This window comes from Mastigoproctus giganteus, chromosome 6, assembly GCF_048544385.1.
Source record: "Mastigoproctus giganteus isolate SK-2022 chromosome 6, ASM4854438v1, whole genome shotgun sequence".
In the NCBI taxonomy this organism is placed as follows: domain Eukaryota; kingdom Metazoa; phylum Arthropoda; class Arachnida; order Uropygi; family Thelyphonidae; genus Mastigoproctus; species Mastigoproctus giganteus.
The window spans coordinates 212052420-212074061 of record NC_143580.1 but is presented as its reverse complement, the minus strand read 5'-3'; the positions used below and the strand labels follow the sequence as shown (position 1 = coordinate 212074061).

The 21642-nt window shown below is 36.5% G+C and overlaps 1 protein-coding gene across 1 annotated transcript in view; it reads right to left on the bottom strand.

Annotated features, from left to right (window-relative positions):
* Nucleotides 1–21642, bottom strand: part of spn-E (tudor domain containing 9 protein spindle E) — a 421802-nt gene that overhangs the window by 92713 nt on the left and 307447 nt on the right. Inside the window, exon 28 of the mRNA XM_090376707.1 lies at nt 17020–17127. Coding sequence (XP_090232833.1) covers nt 17020–17127 — 108 coding nt within the window. The remainder of the gene's footprint in view (nt 1–17019; nt 17128–21642) is intronic.

Genomic DNA, 21642 nt, shown 5'->3' with positions numbered 1-21642 from the left:
TCGAACCCTGGTCTAATCAAGAAGCGTGTGCTATGCACTGCTGCTCCTGCCCACCTGACTACGAAGGTGCCCAAGACATAGTGAAAGTATCATGGACACTCTTGCACTACTATGTGTTCATACAACAATAGTGCTATGAATGGACCACCAATCAGGAAACATCCAGCCAGCAGCAGAAGTCCTCCATAGGCCTCTCACATCAACAAGCTGTCTCTTGTCACTTGACAGGGTGTTGGATTCTATCATGGAGTATAGCAGCATATGACCTCCCCATATTCCACTTGTCAACTAAACACAAGCAACTACAGGTACATTACATTACAAAAAACTCTTAATTAAATTAACTGAGTGCAAAAGCCAGTGCTAAGAGTGCTATAAAATATTATTGTAAGTTGTGGCCAAAGTCATGTTTCTCACATAGTGTTAAGCAAACTAAGTGCACTGATCTCATATTGTGGAGATACCTTTGTTAAAAATTGCTTTGATTGTGCACTACTCTAAATAAAATGCACTGCTCAAGTGGGGAAGTATATTGCCATTTTATTTAAAGTGTTTGCTAATGCCCATACTCAAGTTTCAACTCTGTCAGGAGTCCCATTGGTGAGCAGGTAGGCAATGTGAAGACCCTAGCAACTCAGTGACAGGATGTTTCCACAATGAGTTGCAAGAGGGAGTGCATAAAAATAAAATTAAATAAATTAAGTGACTGGCAAAAGCCAGTGCTATAAAACATTATAGTAAGTGGTGACCAAAGCCATATTTCATAATGTGCACTAATGAATTTTTTAATGCGCACTAATTTGAGATTATCACAATGAGAAATTGTGCACTAATCTCAAATTATAGAAGTAACTTTACCATGATTTGCCTTGGCATTGTACTACTCTAAATAAAATGCACTGCTCAAATGGAGAAGTATATTGCTATTTTATTTAAAGTGTCTACCACCATCCGGATTTGAGTTTGGGCTTTGGCCACCACTCAAACTTTTAATTATAATTACAAGGCAAAATTTAAACAATCTTAAACAAGGCTAGCAAAATAATAAAACAAAATAAATAAACATAAATAAACTCATCTCGATGGAGGGCTGCACAACTTGGTCCTTGGGCAGAAAACAGCAATTTAATGCTCAAGGTTGCCATCTGGTAGTGAGTGCTCTATCTAGATAACTGCTCGTCTACAAAAAATCTTTTTAACAAACTCATTACACTCAAACAATTGAACATCTAAAACTGACCCCCTGGCAGTATGCCATGATGGGTATATTGTATGGTATCTTTACGTACAATAAAGATTAATAAAAAACAAGATCACAAAATTATTAACATTAAGCAGATTGGTCATCCTCTCAAGCTCTGGCTCTCAAATCCATAGTCCATCTCAATTAAAAATGGGGGGTATAAATATGATTAACATGAGGGTATTAAATTCAAACTGAGGAAGGATGGTTGCAGGATAGATGTGTAGAAATTTGCCTTCAGCCAGAAGGTAGTTGATTGCTGGAACAAACTTCCATCTAGTGTTGTAGAGGTGGGTAGTTTGAATAAATTCAAAGAACTACATAAACTGTCAGAGGTAGTGGACAGGCGATATGGGACTTTTTTTTTTGGCTGATGCTGCTTGCATTTCTTGCTTCATTTAACACTACTATTACTAACTTTTGAAGTTCTTTCTGCAGAAAGCAGTTCTGCATTACAATGGAAACTGTGGGCAACTGACATGAAGATAACACAAGTCCAAATTTCATATGTATGAAATATACAGAGTTGTTTCAAAGAAAACATGGTCAGTTAAATCACCTATATTTTATTTGAAAATGAAACTTACAAGAAAGATCCTGATTAGACAACTAAGATAAGCCAGACTGTTCTTTCAGTAAAAGTAAAAATGTAAATAGTTTATTTAAAAATGACATTAAAATATTTTTAATTAAACTATTTACAATTTAAATACAGAAAACAGTAAAACAAAAATTTTAAGTGTTAATTAAACAGTGATGTGCATTTTTAAATACACAGAAAAGTGCAGCAAAATTTTTGTGATAGCTATACAGTTTCTGAATGGGAGAACACTTGGTGGATGGATGCAATACCATGCTGACATGGTGATATGGTTATCAAAAGCAACTTCTGAAAAATCTGAAGTTAGATGAAATGGATTTACGTAGCAATTACAATGTAGCATATGAATTGCGAGGATAACATTCCTGAACTAGTGCTGTTGCAATCATGTTCAAAGTGTTTGAAAATAAATGGAAGTGGAATGTTGTAGTTCAAATTCCTCCAACAGATGGTATAGAGATTGTCCAGCAGGCTGAAAGGTTGCAAGTAACAACCAGTTTCATCAGTAGCATAAGTGTTGTGTCATGATTTTGCAATGGAGCAACAAACGAATATAAAATTTTGCTTTAAACTGGAAAATCTGCAACAGAAATATTTGTCATACCAGTGTGTTTGAGTGGTTTAAGTGGTTCAAAGATGGACGTTCGCAATGACCCAAGAAATGGGCTTTGTCAACCTCTCGAAATGAGGTCAGTTGGAAAAGTGTGGGAAATTGTGGCAAGATATTGTCATTTGACCCTCAGAATGTCTGATAAGGAGATGATTCATTAAATTCTACATGAAGATTTAGGGAACAGGAAGGTCTGTGCAAAATTTGTGCCACACAGCCGCATGGATATCATGTGAAGAGTTCATCCAGACTTGTCATGCCAATTATAATTTCTTCAAATGTATTGTGAATGGAGATGAGTGTTGGGGGTTTCAATACAATCTAGAGATGAAATGCCAGTCCATGCAATGGATTTCAAAATCATCACCAGGGCTCAAAAGGTTTTGTTTGCAGAAGTCCAGGTTCAAGAGGCTGATAATGTTTTTTGACAAATAGGGTGTGATTCACACCGTGTCAAAAAACATGAATTTATTATTATTATATGGTGCAAGGAAGCCTGAGGCTTATGCTGCACCAGCTATAAAAAATATATATTTCTGAATTACCATGAGGATGAGAGGGAGAGAGAGAGAACAAGAGTCAGAAGTAGAAGGGAATCACCAAGAAAGAGAAGAATGATGATATCCATCTCAGGATCCTGGGTGTGCCAAGCCCATACTCACCAGATGTGAGCCCCCGGAGTTCTTTTTTGTAACTAAAGGGGAGAGAGTCAATTCTGTGTTCTATGTACAGGTGCTTCAAAGACTATTTATTTCCTGGGTAAGGCTGCAATTTCAAGAGAAAGGCAGCTGGTTCTTGTTGCACAACAATACCCCTACCCATTCCATACTTGTTATGAAAACATTTCTGACAAAACATAGCATTGTGGAGATTAACCATCCAATCCACTCTTTCCATCTCGCACCAACAGACTTCTTTCTCTTTCCCAAAGTGAAAACTGCCCTAAAAGGAAAAAGATTTCAGGTTGTTAAGGCCATACACAAAAACATAACTGACAAACTGAACATCATATCATATCATCTCTTTGAGCTCATTTGCTGACTCTTTCCAGAAACTTTTAGAATGGTGTAATAAGTGCATTTAAATCAGGTGGTGATTACTTTGAATAAAAATAAAACCATTTTTGAGCTCCTTCACTTTCTTTTAATTGCACCAATTCGAGAACTTTACTACCACAACTTCTACATGGATGGCAGACACAGGCTCTCCACAAGATCTATCATTGGTAATCGAACCCAGCTTACATAACTTGAGCCTTAGGCCATGGCAACTCAAAACAAGAAATGAAAACAACCATGCATTCCAAAATGCATCCATAATTTTTTCTTATGGTTGATTGAGGTCACAAGTGGCAGAAAGGAATACGTCTCAACTTCCTCTGTCAGAAGTGATCCAGTGATATTACCATATTTGATTCAATTCGTCCTTCAATCAACCTCATGTTAAGGCTAAGATGAAAATTATCACAATCATTATAACTGCAATGGAACACCAATCGTGAAGGACTGAAACTTTATTAACATAAATTAAAATAGAATAATACATGATAAAATTTTGTTTTAAAAATAAAATACACCGACAACTTGAGTTAAAAGAGATAAAATGATAGATAAATATATAAAATTAAAAGCAATAAAACAACCATAGCTTTCGTAGGAGACTACCTCCTTTATTAACAGTGAAACTTGAATACCACGGCACATAATTAAGTAACATTAACAGGATCATGGCTTATGACACATGTTACTGTAGAAGCATTCTCCACACAAAGACCGGAAATGTCTCGGGAAAGTGCCAGGTGGAACTGTTCATCCCATCCAAGAATTACAATTTCAAAGAGGAAGATGAATACGGACTCACCTATCCCTATTGATGGTATTATGTTCCGAAGAACAAATCACAAACTCATGGCATTTCTGGTTCCAATACCTATGTGAACGATCAACAATGACAGTTTGTGCCACATCTTGGAAAGAGACGCCTGCCTTTATGACAAAGCAAGTCAGCTGATAACTCACCAGACAAAATGTGTAATGCTTCTGTGGACACTGTCCTGCAGACACATGTTCTACCTAGGAAGACAAATCTTTGCACAGATAACAGATGATTATTAACTGCAATAGTTGTCAACTGTATACTAAACTCCCGAGGCATAAATCAAAATAGAAACAAAGAACAATCATACAAACATTTGTATTTTGTCTTTTCAAACACTAATTACATATCTGAGCTTGGCATATAGGGATTTGATCTTATTTTTAATATATAATGAATGTTCGGTAAAAAATAATCTCTCCTCCGGGTATAACTCCAGTTATTTTACCTAGTAAACATATCTTAGCAAAACACCACTCAACCAAACAAGGGAAGGCTGAATACAATTGAGCATCTCAGTGGGTCCTTGAGGTTGTCGCAGACTTTCTCTCAGATATACCAGACAAGCTGTACTTGCTACCTGGGAGTCTAAAATGCTGATGAAACTGATATTCGAGTGATACTCAAGTCAAGTGGACCCAATTTTGGTGAAGGTCATTGACAGCCAAATCCTCTGCTTACACCTTCAGAATGGTGGAACTGTTCGTAATCCTGGGTATAACCCCCATGCACAAGCACACTGTGGGTGGCCACCCAGGTGTGAACCAACGTAAGCAGGGGTCGAGGTGTGGCGACCACATCACATGGAGGAATGCCACCCCTCTGTGTTACTAGGCAATAGTAGGTGGTAGATAACTCTCATCAACTGGTGCAATACCACCACTTTGCTTATTGGAGGCTTGAAGTAGTGGAACCCATGATTAGTCTCCAGAGCTAAGTTCCGGTCAACGCTTCCCATCTCGTCCACCATGCAGTACGACTGATGACTTTTGAGGTTATGATGTCCATCATAACCTCAAATACCTATGTGGGTACAGATCTAAAAGTGTTCGTAGGCTGGACACTAGTTAGTACACCAGACCGAACCTATTGGCAACTCTCTAGGAGGCTTCCGGATCAGCTAGTGCAGTGGTTTTCAACCTTTTTTTAATAACGGGCACCCCTAAGTAATTTATTTTATGGCACCCCTACCATACTGTACACCGTTTTATAATGAAATAAACATATAAATTTTAAAAAATAATAAGTTTAAGTAACTTAAACCCAAATTACGTGGCACCCCTGGAATGTTGTTGCGGCACCCTAAGGTGCTGCAGCACCACGGTTGAAAACCACTGAGCTAGTGTATAATTTTGCTACCTCTACTCTGCGAGATAGTGACTGGAGGGAATCCGAGTAGTGTGTATGCGGGGAGAGCATTGTTGAGGCCACATTATGTCAAGGATCTGGGTATTTTCTTACCATGTGTACGCTATATCCAAAAATATCAATATCATTATTCCAATTTTTTTTTCCTTCTGCTTGGAAATTTGCTCATATCCAGCCATGTCCTAAAAAGGGTGACAAATCCCTCTCATCCAATTATTGTCCCATTGCAATTACTTCTACTCTTTCTAAAGTAATGGAGAAGTCAATTAACCTCCAACTCTTAAACTACCTAGAATCCTTCCGTCTGATCAACAATCGCCAGTAACGATTCTGTCAGTGTCAATCCACTGGTGATATTCTGGCTTATGTTACCCATTTATGGACAAATTCAATGAAAAAGTTGGTGAAATCCAAGCAGTTGCTCTTGACATCTGAAAGGCTTTCAATCGTTTTGGCATAAAGGTCTTCTAAACAAGCTTCCATCTCATGGTTTGTCAACTATTTTTTTGTAATTGGTTATCCAGTTTTCTCTCTGAACGCTCACTGAGGGTGAAGGTAGATAGATGGCTGTGTCTTCTAAAGTCTCCACTAATGCTGGTGTCCCTCAAGGTGCAGTTCTTCCCCCCCCCCCATTCTTTTCCTCTTGTATATTAATGACCTTCTTCCATCGACTGGAAATCCTATCCATACTTTGCCGATGTTAGCATATTGCATTCCAGTTTGAGAAACCTTGCCCAGCTCAATCAGCTTCAACTTCTCGAATATCCCTTTACCTATTCCTTAAATGCCAATCTCCAGGTAATTCTCCAGTGAGGCAAAGACAGGAGAATTACCAACTTAGTTGATTTCAATCCATTTAAAACTCAATCCTGTTTTATATCTCACAAAAAGGATTCTTCTACTTCTATGTTTATCTTTGGTGACACTCTAATTTCTAGGCAAGATGTTATATTTCTTTTGGGGATTACCCCAACTTCTAATTTCTCTTGGCACAAACACATTACAAATCGCCAATCCACCCTACCATGGAATATTGTTCCCACATCTGGGACGGTGCCCTCAAAACCTCTCTCAAGCTTCTAAATTCCATTCAGAAGAGGACAGTTATAAAGAAGGTTATTAAGAAAGGAGGTTATTAATGCCTCATCTTAACAGAGTCTCTCAACCAGTAAGTCTCCTGATCTTGAACAGTCTTGGGGGGTACCTATTGTATTTTTTAGGCATTTTTGCACTAGAAATGGTGCAAGTTTTTCCAATCAGTTGTTTTTGAGTTGAATAGATAATTAGGAATGTTTGAGTTTGGATTCTGTCTACGTCAGTCTTTCGAAATTTTGCCATGACAGAACCAGGCTCCTCTTGTATTTTCCCTGTCAGGATTTGTTCTGTGAGGCAAGAGCTTTAACCCTCCAGGTTCCAGGTGGAGGAATGAGCAGTGCCACATTTGGAACCAAGGGGTAGTGGGTTAGTAATAAAATAAAAACAAAAAAGAAAGAAAGGAGGTTATTTTTTCCTCGTGCTCTAGTAAAGTGAACCCTTTATTATGGATTATTTAATTGAGTATTAGAGTAATTCTGTAAACAAGGGAATGATTTTATATCTTCAAGAGAGAGCAAATTCACTGGCAAAGACAAATCATCACAAAATCTCTTGGCACCTGGACTTCATCAGGTGCATCCCTTCATGATCACAGTTTATCCATCTGGTAATTTTTAGTTCCACCAGGATAAGCACCATATCACAAGGCTCTGATCACTCTGGAATGGTTCCAGGAGTTCAACCTGATTGAGAATCTGTAGGAAGAGGTGGAATAGCTGATTGTAGCATGCCAACAAGCATGCTTAATGCACATTTTCAGCACCTTATGAAGGTTATGCCCCAATCACTTGACTGTTCTAAAAGAATAAAGGTATTTTCACTATTGTATCATCACTTGATCTGCATACCTAATAAACTGCTCACTCAGTGTAATGGGCACCCACAAATCTCGAAAAAAATTAAATTGATAAATATCTGTTTAGGTCTCATGGGTAGCAGATATGAGTAAAGTAACTATTGTCTACAGGAGTTGAGTTATTACATTTCACAACATGTAATAACAACCCCTAATGGATAAATTTTATATAGATTCATCTACATAAAATTTATATTTAGTTCTTAAAAATATTTGTCAAGCTTTTCCAAATTTCATTAAAATTGGGTCAACAGAAATCTAGTAATTATCATTTCGTTGTTCATTCTGCATGTAATAACTCTACTCCCAGTCGATGGATTTCCATAATTATGGTTTCAACTTTCTTTTTAGCTTATTACAAGTTTGGATGCCCCACAGTTGAGCCCATTTTTCATTATATAGTTGCTGTATGATCAGTTTATAATCAGTGGAGGGAACTGAATGGGGGTCAATTCTATAGGGTTTATTTCTGCTTGATCTGTATGTTAGTTTTCCTGTAGTCCAACATGCCAGAATCCAGCAAAATGTAATGGACTGTTTATTGTCATTGAGTTGAAGTATTAGTAACCTGATTTATCTAAAAAGTGGATGTGCATTTTGAAAATTCTGCTGTAAAACCCTGCATTCATGTGGTAGCAAGAGTGAGACAGTAGATGTTGGAAGGACTCCTGCAAATCATATAGCTTGTCAGTTTCCCAGCCATCAATACTGATATGAAGAGTTTGTGCACTGGCATGGGCTGCATGTAGCTTTTTGAAAAGTTTGTTTGTCCAGGAAGGGTTTCACCCATCAACAGAAGTAGCTATCACATGGGGGTATGTTTATTTTCTATGGAGGTTGCACTGGTTCTGTCTTGATATATACTGATCAATCGTATATTCCACTGCTGCATTATTATAGTATACAGGTAGTTTTCCAACTTTACGAGTTAATTCGTTCCTAGTGTGCGCTCGTAAAGCGAAAACTCGTAAAGCAGGAATTTATATTCCACAGACTTAATGTTAAGTAAAGGTCAACAAAACAATAGTTTATGCTTAAACAATGATTTATTTACCCAAAGAAATGAAAATATAGCATATAAAATAAAGCAAAATATAATAATAAAGAAATATTTTATGTCATACAAATGTTAAAGAATGTTTATTCTTCATCATTGACTAAATCAGCATTTCCCAAACTTTTTTAGTCATGGAACACTAACGAAACAAGTTTAGCGGGAGCCAAAAAACTGTTTGCTAATATTTTATTACATACGATGCACTGTGCATCAGGAGCATCTTTATTTCCAACAAATGTAAAGTCGAAATTCAAATAACTGTCATCATACTTTCGTTTTGGTCTTTTATTAGTTTGTTCCTGTTTTTTCACTTCAGATTTTTGGAGAACAAAAGGCTGTGATTGTTCATCCTCACTTTGAAGTGAGACAATATTTTGTTTGTTTTCATCGACCACAGTTGCAATACTAGAAGTACTTGCTTCTTGTTTCAAAGTTCCTTTTTCAACCACAAATTCATGGTCATTTATTTTAATAATAATTATTAAAAAAAAAATTATACAAGGAAGTGAGTTTAGTTATATCAGTTCACTACCCCTCACCTTCAATTGATGTACTCCAGGCTAAATCGCATACGAATGGCATATTAGATCACTACATTGCTACTTTTCCTTAGATGTCATTACCTCTACGCATATTTCTCTATGCAAAAGTCAGCCAAAATAAAGTGTTCCACGGTCTATCTGATTATTAGTCTATGTCGGTATACAGTATTAATAACAGAAAAAAAAAAAATAATGTTAAAAATTATAACGATAAAAAAAAAAATGGTGTATGCTACAAATATACAAATTGTATTTATTTTATTTTATTTTTTTAATTATTAATTACGATTTTTCACGGAACACAGTTTGGGAAACACTGGACTAAATGCACACTTACTGATGGTTCATTGCTCATTGTTGATTCATCACTTGTCAGTTTATTGGAAGCACAAGGAGTAGTCTTCTTCTTTGGAAATGCTTCAAGAGTTGTTGTTTCCAAGACAGTCTTTTCTTTTCTTTATAAATTTCAAAATAGCATGCATAAGCATTTTTTAAATCTGTAGCAACTTTTCTAGTGCTCTGAAAATTTGAATCTTGTGACTCGAAATATCAATTGCTTTTTCTGTGTTGAAAAGTTCGTCGAGCCCCCTTGAGAATGAAGGAACAAACAGGAGTTCAGCTGTTAAACCTTCTTCCTCAGCTTCTTCACATTTTGCCATTTCAATGAGGTCTTCATTTGTGAGCTCTCCATTGTGTACTTGAAGCAAATCAGTGACATCAGTTGCAGAAACCTCAAGCTGCAACTGGTTAGCAACATTTACAACTGCTTCTGTTTCATTTTGTATGATCTTTGCTGGTTCTTGAAATCCTTCCAAGTTATCAATAAACTGATGACAGAGTTTATTCCGAACACTTAGTGTTCTCTGCAATTTTGTTCCATGCTCGTTTTTTTTTATTTGATTGCATCTAAAATATGGAATTCTTTCCAAAATTCTTTAAGAGTTGGACCTCCATCCTTATCTCTGCCTGAACAAACAAATGCATGCACGGTAGTACTGTATTATATAGCTATGCCCATGGTTTGAAATGCTTTATTTATGAATGTTTGGCATTAATTTTTGCAATTACTGTTCATATTTTCAATTTTGTTGATACTTGAAAAAAAAAAAAAAAAAAAACTCTTAAAGCGGGAACTGCCAGTAACTTGTGCATTGATAAAAACTTGTGCATTGGCATGGGCTGTATGTAGTTTTTGAAAAGTTTGTCTGTCCAGGGAGTGTTTCACCCATCAACAGAAGTAGCTATCACATGGGAGTATGCTTATTTTCCATGGAGAATGTTCTGTCTCAATATATACTGGCCAATTGTATATTCCATTGCTGCATTATTCCTTGTAGGCAAATTCCTGCATTTTTATTCTCATGAGGCTCACACGGAGGATCACAGAGTCTGAATGGGATGAGAAGGGAGACTACAAATTTTGACTGCCTAATTAAGAATAACATCTTTCTCTGAAGGGTCATTGGCATCTATATACAGACTTTGATCTGGCAAGGTACTAATGCTCCAAGAGCCATCCTGAGAGCACCTGTGTTTTACTGGGTTGAAACATTCTAATAGCATTTTGTGCAGAGTTACAAATTGGAGCTCCATAATCTAATTGAGATCTGATCACAGCTTGATATAGGTGGAGAAATATATAGTGATCTGCCCCATGTTATAAGATGTGAACTTGAAATATGTTCAGCTTTTTCAAATAGATAATACACGTTTTATCTTAGTGTCTAATACATCAAGTATTAGACACTAAGAATCAGATATTATTGGAAAGTGATATTGGCTTAGTTCCCAGCAGTAATTCAGGTTCCGGATGTAGCTGATGTGTTTTTTTTTTTTGCAGAAGTGAACAGCTGCAGTTTTTGAAGCCAACAGACAGTAACCACTGGTGAAGTCCATGACACTATTTTATCGCACGTTGTAACTGTCACTCAACATAGCACATATTCCGTGAATGACAAGATATTGTAAGATTGTCTGTGTAGAGATAGATGTCAACATTAACTGGAAATCTCTGTACTATGTTGGTTATTCTGTGTGCAAAGAGCATAGCATTGAGTACCAATTCCTGCAGACATCTTTCTAGGCAGAAGTTTGTGAAACAGCACTGTGATAACGTACTTGCACAGTTCTGTTTTTAAGAACTGTGCAAGTACGTTATCACAGTGCTGTTTTTAAGAAAGCTCTGTATGATCATTGGAACCTTGAAATCTTATGGCATATAAATCTTGGAGGATGCCACAGTACCAAGTGGTATCAAAGGCTTTTTCAATATCCAGGCAACAAGATGTTTTTCCCAAATAAAAGTATTCCATATGTTCGACTCGGATTTCATTATTAGGGCTATCTATGGTCTATGGGTCATGTGGATTGAGTTTTCCAAAAGCCATACTGATTTTCATTGATAATTGAATGGGATTTCAGGCTATTGTCTATTTTGGACCATCTTTTATAACGACCTGTCTAAGCAGATGGAAATAAACATCAGTGCAGTCGTGCAGATCTGTCTGATCTTTTCCAGGTTTAGGGAATGCTAGGGCTACTGAATGACACCATGAGCTAGGATAGTAGCTTTCAGAGAAGACCTGATCCATAAACAGCAGTAAAGCTGTTTAGGGTCTCATTATCTAGATGTTGTAACGTGAGTTAATAAATCCCATCAGGACTTGGCACACCACCTTTGATTTGTTTAGAGCCTCCTTTAGTTCCAACAGAGAGGGTTGGTTTTATCAAAGAGGTAGTGTCATGATGAAATTTAATTTGCATTGTTCAAAAGGTGGTTCATATGTAGATATAACTGGAATTTTTGCAGTTTCTGCTACAGCATTTGCTATTTCCACTGGAGATGATAAATCATGCCCATTCCACTTCAAAATTAGAGGATGGTGGTGGAAATCTATCATTCTGCTTTTTTAATCTTGTTCCAGATTATTGTGCTGTCCATATTATTTGTTATAGCAGAGGCAAACTGAATCCAGGAGCCTCTTTTTTTTTTTTTTTTTTTGCCTGTTTCCTTACAAACTGTGCCTTAGCTTTTAAGTTTTTGTCAGTTTTCAGTTGTTGACTGCTTACAGAATAGGATGTAAGTGCCCTGTTCTTTAATCAGCATGCATCTGATTAGCATGTTTATGAGGACCTCTACAGACTGGATACAGCATTAGTTGCAGCAGTTAGAATATGTGTTGTGCAGCAGCATCAACAGGATGGTATTTGATGATTTTGTAATCAAAGAAGATATAGGAAAGTGAATAAATTCTAATTAGCCTAGGAAAATTTCCATTTTGTGTGGATTCTGCCTGATACTTTTGGATTCCACAAATAATGGAGTAGTGGTCACTATTTAGCAGTTTATCCAACATTAACTACCAGATGTGTGGAAACAATGAAGAGCAGGTTGTCAGGTCTATAGCTGTAGTTGTATCAGTGTAGAAATGGATATAAATATTAGTACCCATATTTAGCAATGTTAAATTATGTTTGTTGAGAATTGATTCAATAAATTTTTCTCATCTGTCTATGTGGGAAGCCTCAGAGCAGGTAATGTGCATTAAAGTCCCCTAATAAACAAAGGGGGAAAGGAATCTCCAGGTCATAAGTATAATCTTTGTTTGACAAAAGCAGATAGATTGAAACTACTGTTAGCATAATTCCTAAGGAGACATGTATTACCATGACTTCTAAGGATGTCTATAGTTTAATTTACAATAATGGGCATGTCTCCATGCACAGCAGGGTTATTATTTCTATTTGCTGAGAGATAGCATAGTTCTTGAATGTTGCAGTTACCTGTGGAAACAGGTTAGTTTCTTGTAGAAACTTTGCCACACTATACTGCTTTATTAGGCCATACGTATCATTGATACCAGTATGCAGGCCTCTACAATTACACTGTATGATGTAATCCATTATCTGTTTATAACAGTTAGGATTGATTCAGTCTGTTATTTTAGGTCCAGTCTGTTTTTGTCTCCAATTTCATTTTATCGTTTTTTTGTAAGATAAGATGTCCAGTGTGATGCCAAACTAGTTAATCCAGGTTGGTGTTGTCATTTCTATCCATGTTCATTAAATTTGGTTGGGACTGTTGTTTTAGTTTTTAGAGCTTCTGTTGACGTGTGGGATGCAGTTGGAGGTACTGCAATTGGTATGATCTGTCACATGCTGTTCCTTAGAAGAATACTGCGAGGTTGAGAGTACTGCTTGACCCCAATCTGAAATAGCTATAATTGGTAAAACTGACACATTGGTTTGTGCCACACCTGAATGGCATTTCTTTGTTGCTGCTGCATAGGTTCGTTTTTGTGTAGCAAGAATAATTTGCTTCTTTGCCTCCCGATGGGTGACTGTCCACTCTACTTTATATTTTTTTATCTTTTTTCCTGTTTTCCACAGTTCAGAGGACTTAGAATAAGAGGGGTACTAGCCTTAAGTTTGGACAATGTGGTGTTTCAGCATCACAGTCCATTTGTGTGGGACTTGGATCCAAAGTTTAGGCACACTGCATCCCTCAATGGAAAATTTGAATGACCAAATTTTTGGCACTTAAAACATCTGATAGGGTTAGGAATTAAGGGTCTTATAGAGCAGTTGAGGTAGCCAGCTTTAACACAGGAAGGTAAATTTGGTGTACAAACATAAGGATGATATTCCATGTGGGAAGAAGTCCACCATCTTATCTGATCATAATTTGCTTGGCTTGTGTAAATGTTTAATCTTTTAACTCTTGGACCAGTTCATCATCTGTGACATTCATCAAGTCCTACTCTACAATTACCCCTTTGGAGATATTTATTGTTGCATGTGGGGTAACTTGCATGGGTATGCCAAAGGTTGAGAGTTTCAGCAGCCTCAGATTACTTATGACTCAGTTTCAATTAATAAATCACTGGATCTACATCTTTTTATCACCATTTTTGATGAACTTGCCATGTTTTCTAAACATTTCTGTATGAGAAATGAGGGTATTCGTACATTTGTTTGACAAATAGTGGAAGATAAGGAGAGAGACACTCCTGTTGTTCTGTGTCAGTATGTAGTCTTTTCTACTGTGTGTCATGGTAAGTTTCATTTAATTTAAAGTATGATAATCAGAAGGCAATTGTCAAATTCCATGTTTTTCTTCTTTTAGCCCAGGGGAAAAATCACGCTTTCACCCAGATTTCCAACCCTCACCTTTGGAGGCAGGAGAGGTGAAAATCAGTGACCAAGCAATCAGAACAGTAGGAGAGCATTAATGTTGCTAGCAGAGGTAACAGTAATGTTACAAGCAGAGAAGAAGTTATGAAAATCTAGTACTTACACTAGAAAGATACTAGTAAATCACACTAGGAAAACCACTTAGAAACTCTCTTAGCACTCGGGGCCAAGTCACACAGGCTGTGCAGTTTTGATAAGCTGAGCTGGTATGCTGAAACAAACAGGGTCTGCCACATAGTGGTGTGACGATATAAGAGCATAACTATCCAGAAAGTCAAGGTATTACATGGGATTCAGTATTCCAGTAACAACAACCAACAGTCCAAACCCAAACTGAAATGAACAACCCCATGATGACAGCAACTCTGCCAAACTTCAGAGTTGGGATAACACACTGCTAATTAACATTCTCTGGTCTGCCAGATTCCAATACAGCCATCAGATCAGAAAACCATCTACCATGATTCACCACTCCATAACACAGATTTCCAGTGTTCCAGGCAGAGGCGTGCCGAGGGCTAGGCAAACTAGGCTCTTGCCTCAGGTTTAAAAGCTTAAAATCAAAAAGAAAGATTAAATAATTCCCAACATTTTTGATTTTATGTTTTGATTATTCCAATCCGTTTATCATCTTGCTTTTTCAATACAAAAATTTTTGTCACGTCACTGTACAAATACTGAGCTCTGCATGCCAGTGTTATCTGGAGCACCACCAAAGTTGTCGCACTACTGTTTGTCATTTTTATAACTTCAATTACTCATTTCCTGGTAGAGTTATCGTCAACGCCATCGAGCCTAAATGCTCTACCTCTACGGAAGATACACAATTTAATTGTAATATATTATTGTTAATTTATTAAAGAAATAGTTTATTTATAATTAAAATTATTTTAATTTGTGACATTTTTGATGAAACATTTTATAATAATATTGTTATTATTTTTGAAATGAATGATGCATAAATAAATGTTATATATTTTATAATAAATGCTTTATGAGAATAAAAATCACTTTAAACAGTTTTTATTTTACTTTTTTGTCATCCTTTTACCTTTATTAAAATGTGTACCAGAAATGTTTTTTAAATAAGTCTTTTTTTTTTTTTTTATTAAAAAAAATTTTTTTTAATATTTTAGGGGAGGGCCAAATTTTTCATTCTTGCCTCAGGTACTAAAATGGCTCCGCACAGCCCTGGTTCCAGGAACCAATTATGATGGGCTATGAAAAATGTGCAAATTGACACTGTTTGTTGTGTAATGTGATGTTTCATCAGCCAAAAAAAACCCTTCCATACCCTCACCTATCCATACCTTCCAACAGTTTATTTGGCTCTTCCTTGAATTTATTCAAACTATCCACTTCTACAACACGAGATGGAAGTTTGTTCCAGCAATCAACAACCCGCTGGCTAAAGGCAAACTTCTGCACATTTATTATGCAACCATCCTTCCTCGATTTGAATTTATGCCCCCTTATGTGAAGTCCGAGTAAGAGGAAGAATCCCATCAGCACTGAGCTTGCTAAACCCATCAGATCACCTCATAGGTGCTTTAGTCTTCAGATACCACAATTTGCAGAACTGAAGCCTTTCTTGGTAAGAGTGCTTCTTTGTTCTCCTCATTACTCTTCTGAGTACTCATTCCAGCAGCTCTACATCCTTCCAAAAATGAGGCTCCAGGCCTATAGGTAGTACTCAAGATGTGGCCTGACCACTGCCTTATACAAAGAGATAATCACCTCTATCTCTGCTAGAAAAATTCCTGTATATCATTGACAAAACCTCATGAGTTGTCCTGACAGCCTATCTGCACTGCTCAGGGAACTTCGTATCTGACTCATTAATCTCTGAATACTGCTACCCATATGCAGTACTTTGCATTTGTCAATTTTAAACCTCAATTGCCATTTTCAGCCCTGATGTTTCCATTTGATAATTATATCAGCCACCATTGATCTATTGCATTTTTGCTGCAGTGGCACAAACAGATTGACTACTAGTGTAGCATCCTGTGATGACTCCCCATTGGAAGTCACTAAGCTAAACCATCTATTGTATTTTGCTAATCTGCTTATTTCTACTACAAATGTAGTTGGTTTTATGTGGATGGAGGGCATGGCTCATTTTAACCAAATCCCAGAGTATTCAGATACTTTTGCCCACATAATATGTTGACAAAAACATTTTTTGTTAAGTCTGACACCATTTCGTGCTAAAACAATGATGCCTATTTACTCACTAATGGACAGATCTTTCTGAAATGTCCATCTAGGTAGTGGCATACACTACAAATAAATAGCAAAATCCTTCTGCTTAAGGAAACTTTATGGACACGCTTCACAATATGGGAGTAATGTACATATACACAAATAAGGCTTTTCCCAACTCATATACCTTAATGTTTTATAGCTATTATATGGCTGAACCATTTGCTCTAATTTACTTCAATTTTATATAGTTTTTTTTAACTAAAATTCCCAGAAGGGTAATTTTGATTAAAATCGGGAGATAAATTTATATGAAAATACTAAATTCATTTATAAATTTTACTGAAATAAAAATAACAGTAAATTTTTCTTACAGTAACTTCTGAGTCCTTGAATGCTTCCACCCTTGCTCGGTGATAAGTAATCCTACGATTACTATAGAATGGAGCTATAACTAACATTCCAATTTGAATATTTTCAACCTAAAAAAAATTTATATATATATATACATATATTAAAATGTATTTGGAATAGCAAGACATTTCAGTAGTTTAACATAGCCAATGAGTAGCATGGAATTTGCATCCTGCCCCCGCCCACAAAAATATATTTTCTACAAAGATTTTATAATGTACTCTTTGGCACCTTTCAAATAAATTCCCAGTGATGGGTCATTGGAAATAAACTCAACATAAGTAGTCAAAATGCTCTCTTCCCAGATCACCCTATTCATGTGTAAAAAGGATAATTTGCACTAGTGATGCTGCTCACTACTTCCCTCACCCATAGGGACATTTATAGAGATGAGAAGACACGAAACCATATTACAAAATTAAAGGAAAGGGGACTACTGCCATTATGATCATAATATTTGAAAGTTAAAAGAAAAACTTTGTATTTATCCAAAAACAAAATTTTTTTCAGGGAGAAGTATCCATAACATCTATGTTCATGCATTTTAAGAGACAGATATTCCTCCTCATTTCAATATTCTTCTTTCAGAATTTTACAGTTGCTGAGAGGTTAAATTAAATGATTATTTAAAATATTAAGAATGTTTAATGTCTTGTATTACATTTTCTATCACAAAAATACAAAAAAAATTCAGAATTATTGCTTACAGACTAAAAGATTAAATCAAAACGTTCTAAGACTGAATTTGTTAAAAATCTCAACATCAAGTAAAAACTTATTTGGAACATTACAGTAGAGAGCATTTTGGTTGCATATATACAAAGGTTTATTTATTATTTGTCATTTGATGACAAGTAATTTCATATCATCAATTTTAAGAATTTCTCTTTCTGAACAGATATCCACAATCTATAAAAGTTTGCTTTTTGATTGTGGATATCTGTTAATAAATGTTCAAAATAGATGTCGCATATGGCATGAGAAACCTTTCATGTCAACAAAAGAGAAACTTGCCTCCCAATGATGTTAGAAGAACTATTTGGACTGATCATCAAATGACACAGCCTCTCAAGTTGGAATATAATATGATCGTTACCAAACCAGTATAACTGATATTTTAAGCATAAAAAATTAATCTAATTAAATTATTCTTTTTCCTTTGACAGATATGCTGGATATCTTTACATAATGCATATACACCGATGAGTCAAAACATTATGACCAGCGAGTCATTATGCAAATCGAAGCAACTGCAGGTGAACTACGCTGCGGGTCGGGACACAGTATAAAAAACACCTGATACTGAGCTCCATTAATCAGTGTTACTCTTTTCTTCACATGGGAATGGTAGCAGATTTAAATGAGTTTGACAAAGGCCAAATTGTAATGGCCAGACTAGGTCAGAGCACATCCGAAACGGCATGGCTGGTGGGGTGCTCACAGTAGCCATGGTTAGTACCTACCGAAAGTGGTCCAAGGAGGGGGAACCCATGAACCACCAGCGAGATGTTGGACCATGGCTCACCGATGCTCGAGGTGGGCGAAGGCTCTTCTGGATGGTACATGGCAACAGAAGGGCGATTGTGGCGCAACTCGCCGGTAATTGGAATGCTAGTGATGGGAGTAATGTGTCCCAATACACAGTACATCGAACCCTGCTGAAAATGGGGCTGCATAGCCGCAGGCTGCTCCGAGTGCCCACGGTCCACCAGCAACAGTACCTACAATGGGCATGTGAGCACTGAAATTGGACCTTGAGTGATTGGAAGGTTGCCTAGTCTGATGAATCACGTTTCAAGCCAGTGGCGGCGATGTTGTTCTTTGGGCGATGTTCTGCTGGAATACCCTGGGTCCAGTCATCCATGTGCCGGGCACTCTGACATCTACCACCCACCTAAACATCATTGCTGACCAGGTATACCCTTTTCCTGGCAACGGTCTTCCCCTCTGGCGGTGCTGTCTTTCAGCAGGATAATGCGCCATGCCACACCACCCAGATTGTTCGAGACTGGAACATGAGGAAGACTTCAAGGTATTGCCCTGCCCTCCAAATTCTCCAGACATCACAATCCCATCGAGCATCTGTGGTTTGTGCTGAAACAGCAACTCCGAGCTGCGGCATCACAGACCTTACAGGAGTTAGAGAATCTGCTGGTTACATGTTGGTACCACATACCACAAGACACATTTAACATTCCTGCCTGGGAGGAATGTAAATCATTTATTAGTAGGAAAAATAAAGGAAGAAAGAAAGACAGACTATGGAATGATAGAAAGTCTTGCTAATGCTCCAAGAAAATATATTGTTCCTGAAGGAATCCAGGGAGATGCGTCCATTCAGGGAGAGGAAAGGAAACTAGTTATATTTATTATTATTTTTTTTTTTTTATTATTTCATCATTATTTCATTATTATTATTTATTTTATATACTTTATTTTATATTTTATTGAATGATAATTAAAACCTCAATGTATACAAAATAGCTGTACATATATATGTTATCAGAGGGTACATACAGTAGACTAAGGAGCTGATAGTATAGGGTGAATAAAAAGGAATTAAGAGTTTCAGACGTAATGTGTGCTAGATTAAATTTGCAACTTAAGTCACTATTTACAATTTTGTATTTAACCCTTCAACTAAGAGTAATAGAGTGTTACATCTGATCCACACTACTCTATGGCTGCAAGACTTGGACATTAAAGAAAGCAACAATTAAGAAATTGGAGGCATTCAAGATGTACACATATAGAAGAATATTACGTATTCCATGGACAGCTAAAATTACAAATGTGGAAGTATTGAGATCAGTCAGCAGAGAAAGGAAAGTGCTGTCTCTAATCAAGAAACGAAAAACTTATTTTTTTGGTCACATTATGAAACATCAAGAAGAATATGCAGTGCCACAAATCATTCTGACTGGAAGAATTAATGGTAAGAGGAAGAAGAAGAATATCACGGCCGGATAATTTGAAGGAATGGACAAGCAAAACTGTGGAACAATTATTTCATGATGTTTACAACAGATGCTGATGATAATTTAACCCTATTGTTTAACTGTGTGTATAGCAGTACAGTAAACCCCCGCTATTCGCAGTATCTGTATTCGCGGTTTCGCGATCGCCGATTTAATATAAAATGAAACCTAAAAAAATGTGAATTTTAAAGCGCCGTGAATATTTTCCGCCATAAAAAACATGGGCGTGGCTAAAATTATCTTTCCCAGTCAAAACAGCGCTCAGTGGGTGGGGGGAGAGGGGTGACAAAATCGCGAGCGTGGATGTTTCTCGCTAATCCTTGTTCAGTGTGTTATGCGTTTGTCATGGAAGGTTTCGTCGTTTGCTTTTAATTTATATGCTTATAAATTGAATAAATTTATCAATTTATAAATTGATATGCTTACAAAAATGATAAATCTACCGTTTTGCAGTGTAAAACAGACTTTTTTAAGTGTGTTAACGGAAGAAAGTGACTTTATTGTGGACAAGTTCTTTCTAACCCCTACAAAAATATGGCTACGAATCAAAAGAGAAATGTGAAAATATCAAAGAAGGTGATGACATTAGTGAATAAAATTGAGTTATTAGACAAAATTTCTAATGATGAAAGTGTCTTCTCAGTGGAAAAACATTATAAAATCAATGAGTCAACGGTACGATCAATCAAAAAATCAGAAGAAAAAATCTGCCGTAGTGTCCGTGAAAACGCGCTAATTGCTTCAAAAATTTGCTCTGTAACTCGTGATGTTAAATTAGAAAAAATAGAAAAAGCTTTAAATCTGTGGATAGAAGACCGAACTCAAAATAAAATTCCGTTAAGTTCACTCATTCGCGAAAAGGCAAAACTCCTTTATCAACACTTTAGCGAAACTGGTGATAGCACTGGCGGGATGTTTTTTTTGCTAGCAAGCAAAGGCACTGGTTTGAAAGATTTGTTTGAAATTTCTAATAAATATTACATTTAATATTAAATTGTTTCTTATTTTCATTTCGATGTCATATGCTTGCATTTCACTATGTATCGTCTATGTACATAGTCATATTATGAAGGTACATATAATACATACATAGACAAAATTTTAGACTAGTTTTTCTTATATATTTCATACTTTGGAACGGAACCCCTTTATTACTATGGGAGCCATAACTCAGTATTCGCGTTTTCGGTATTCGCGGCATTTCTCAGGAACGTAACCCCCGCGAATAGCGGGGGTTTACTGTAATTGTTTTTATTAAAATGGTTGTACTTTCATAAAGTGTTCAGTAAGTTGATTTTTCAGCTTCTACTTACTGTTACATTCATCCTAGAATCTGATGAATCTGATTCATCCTAGAATTTGAGACACAAAGCAGTTGGATAGCACGTTTGTTATTCATTCTCTAGTTGCATTAGGGTGGAATGCTGATTAAACATAATAATATCATAAAAAAAAAAAGGGGGGACAAGTACAAACCCTTGCTTCTTCAGTCATAGCTGATATACCTTAGGGAAAATGGCTTAACCTTATACTTTAATCCTTGATCTAATTTCAGTGCTATAAGCAAAGAAGCACAGATGATACATGTGTTCAATCTGTTATAGC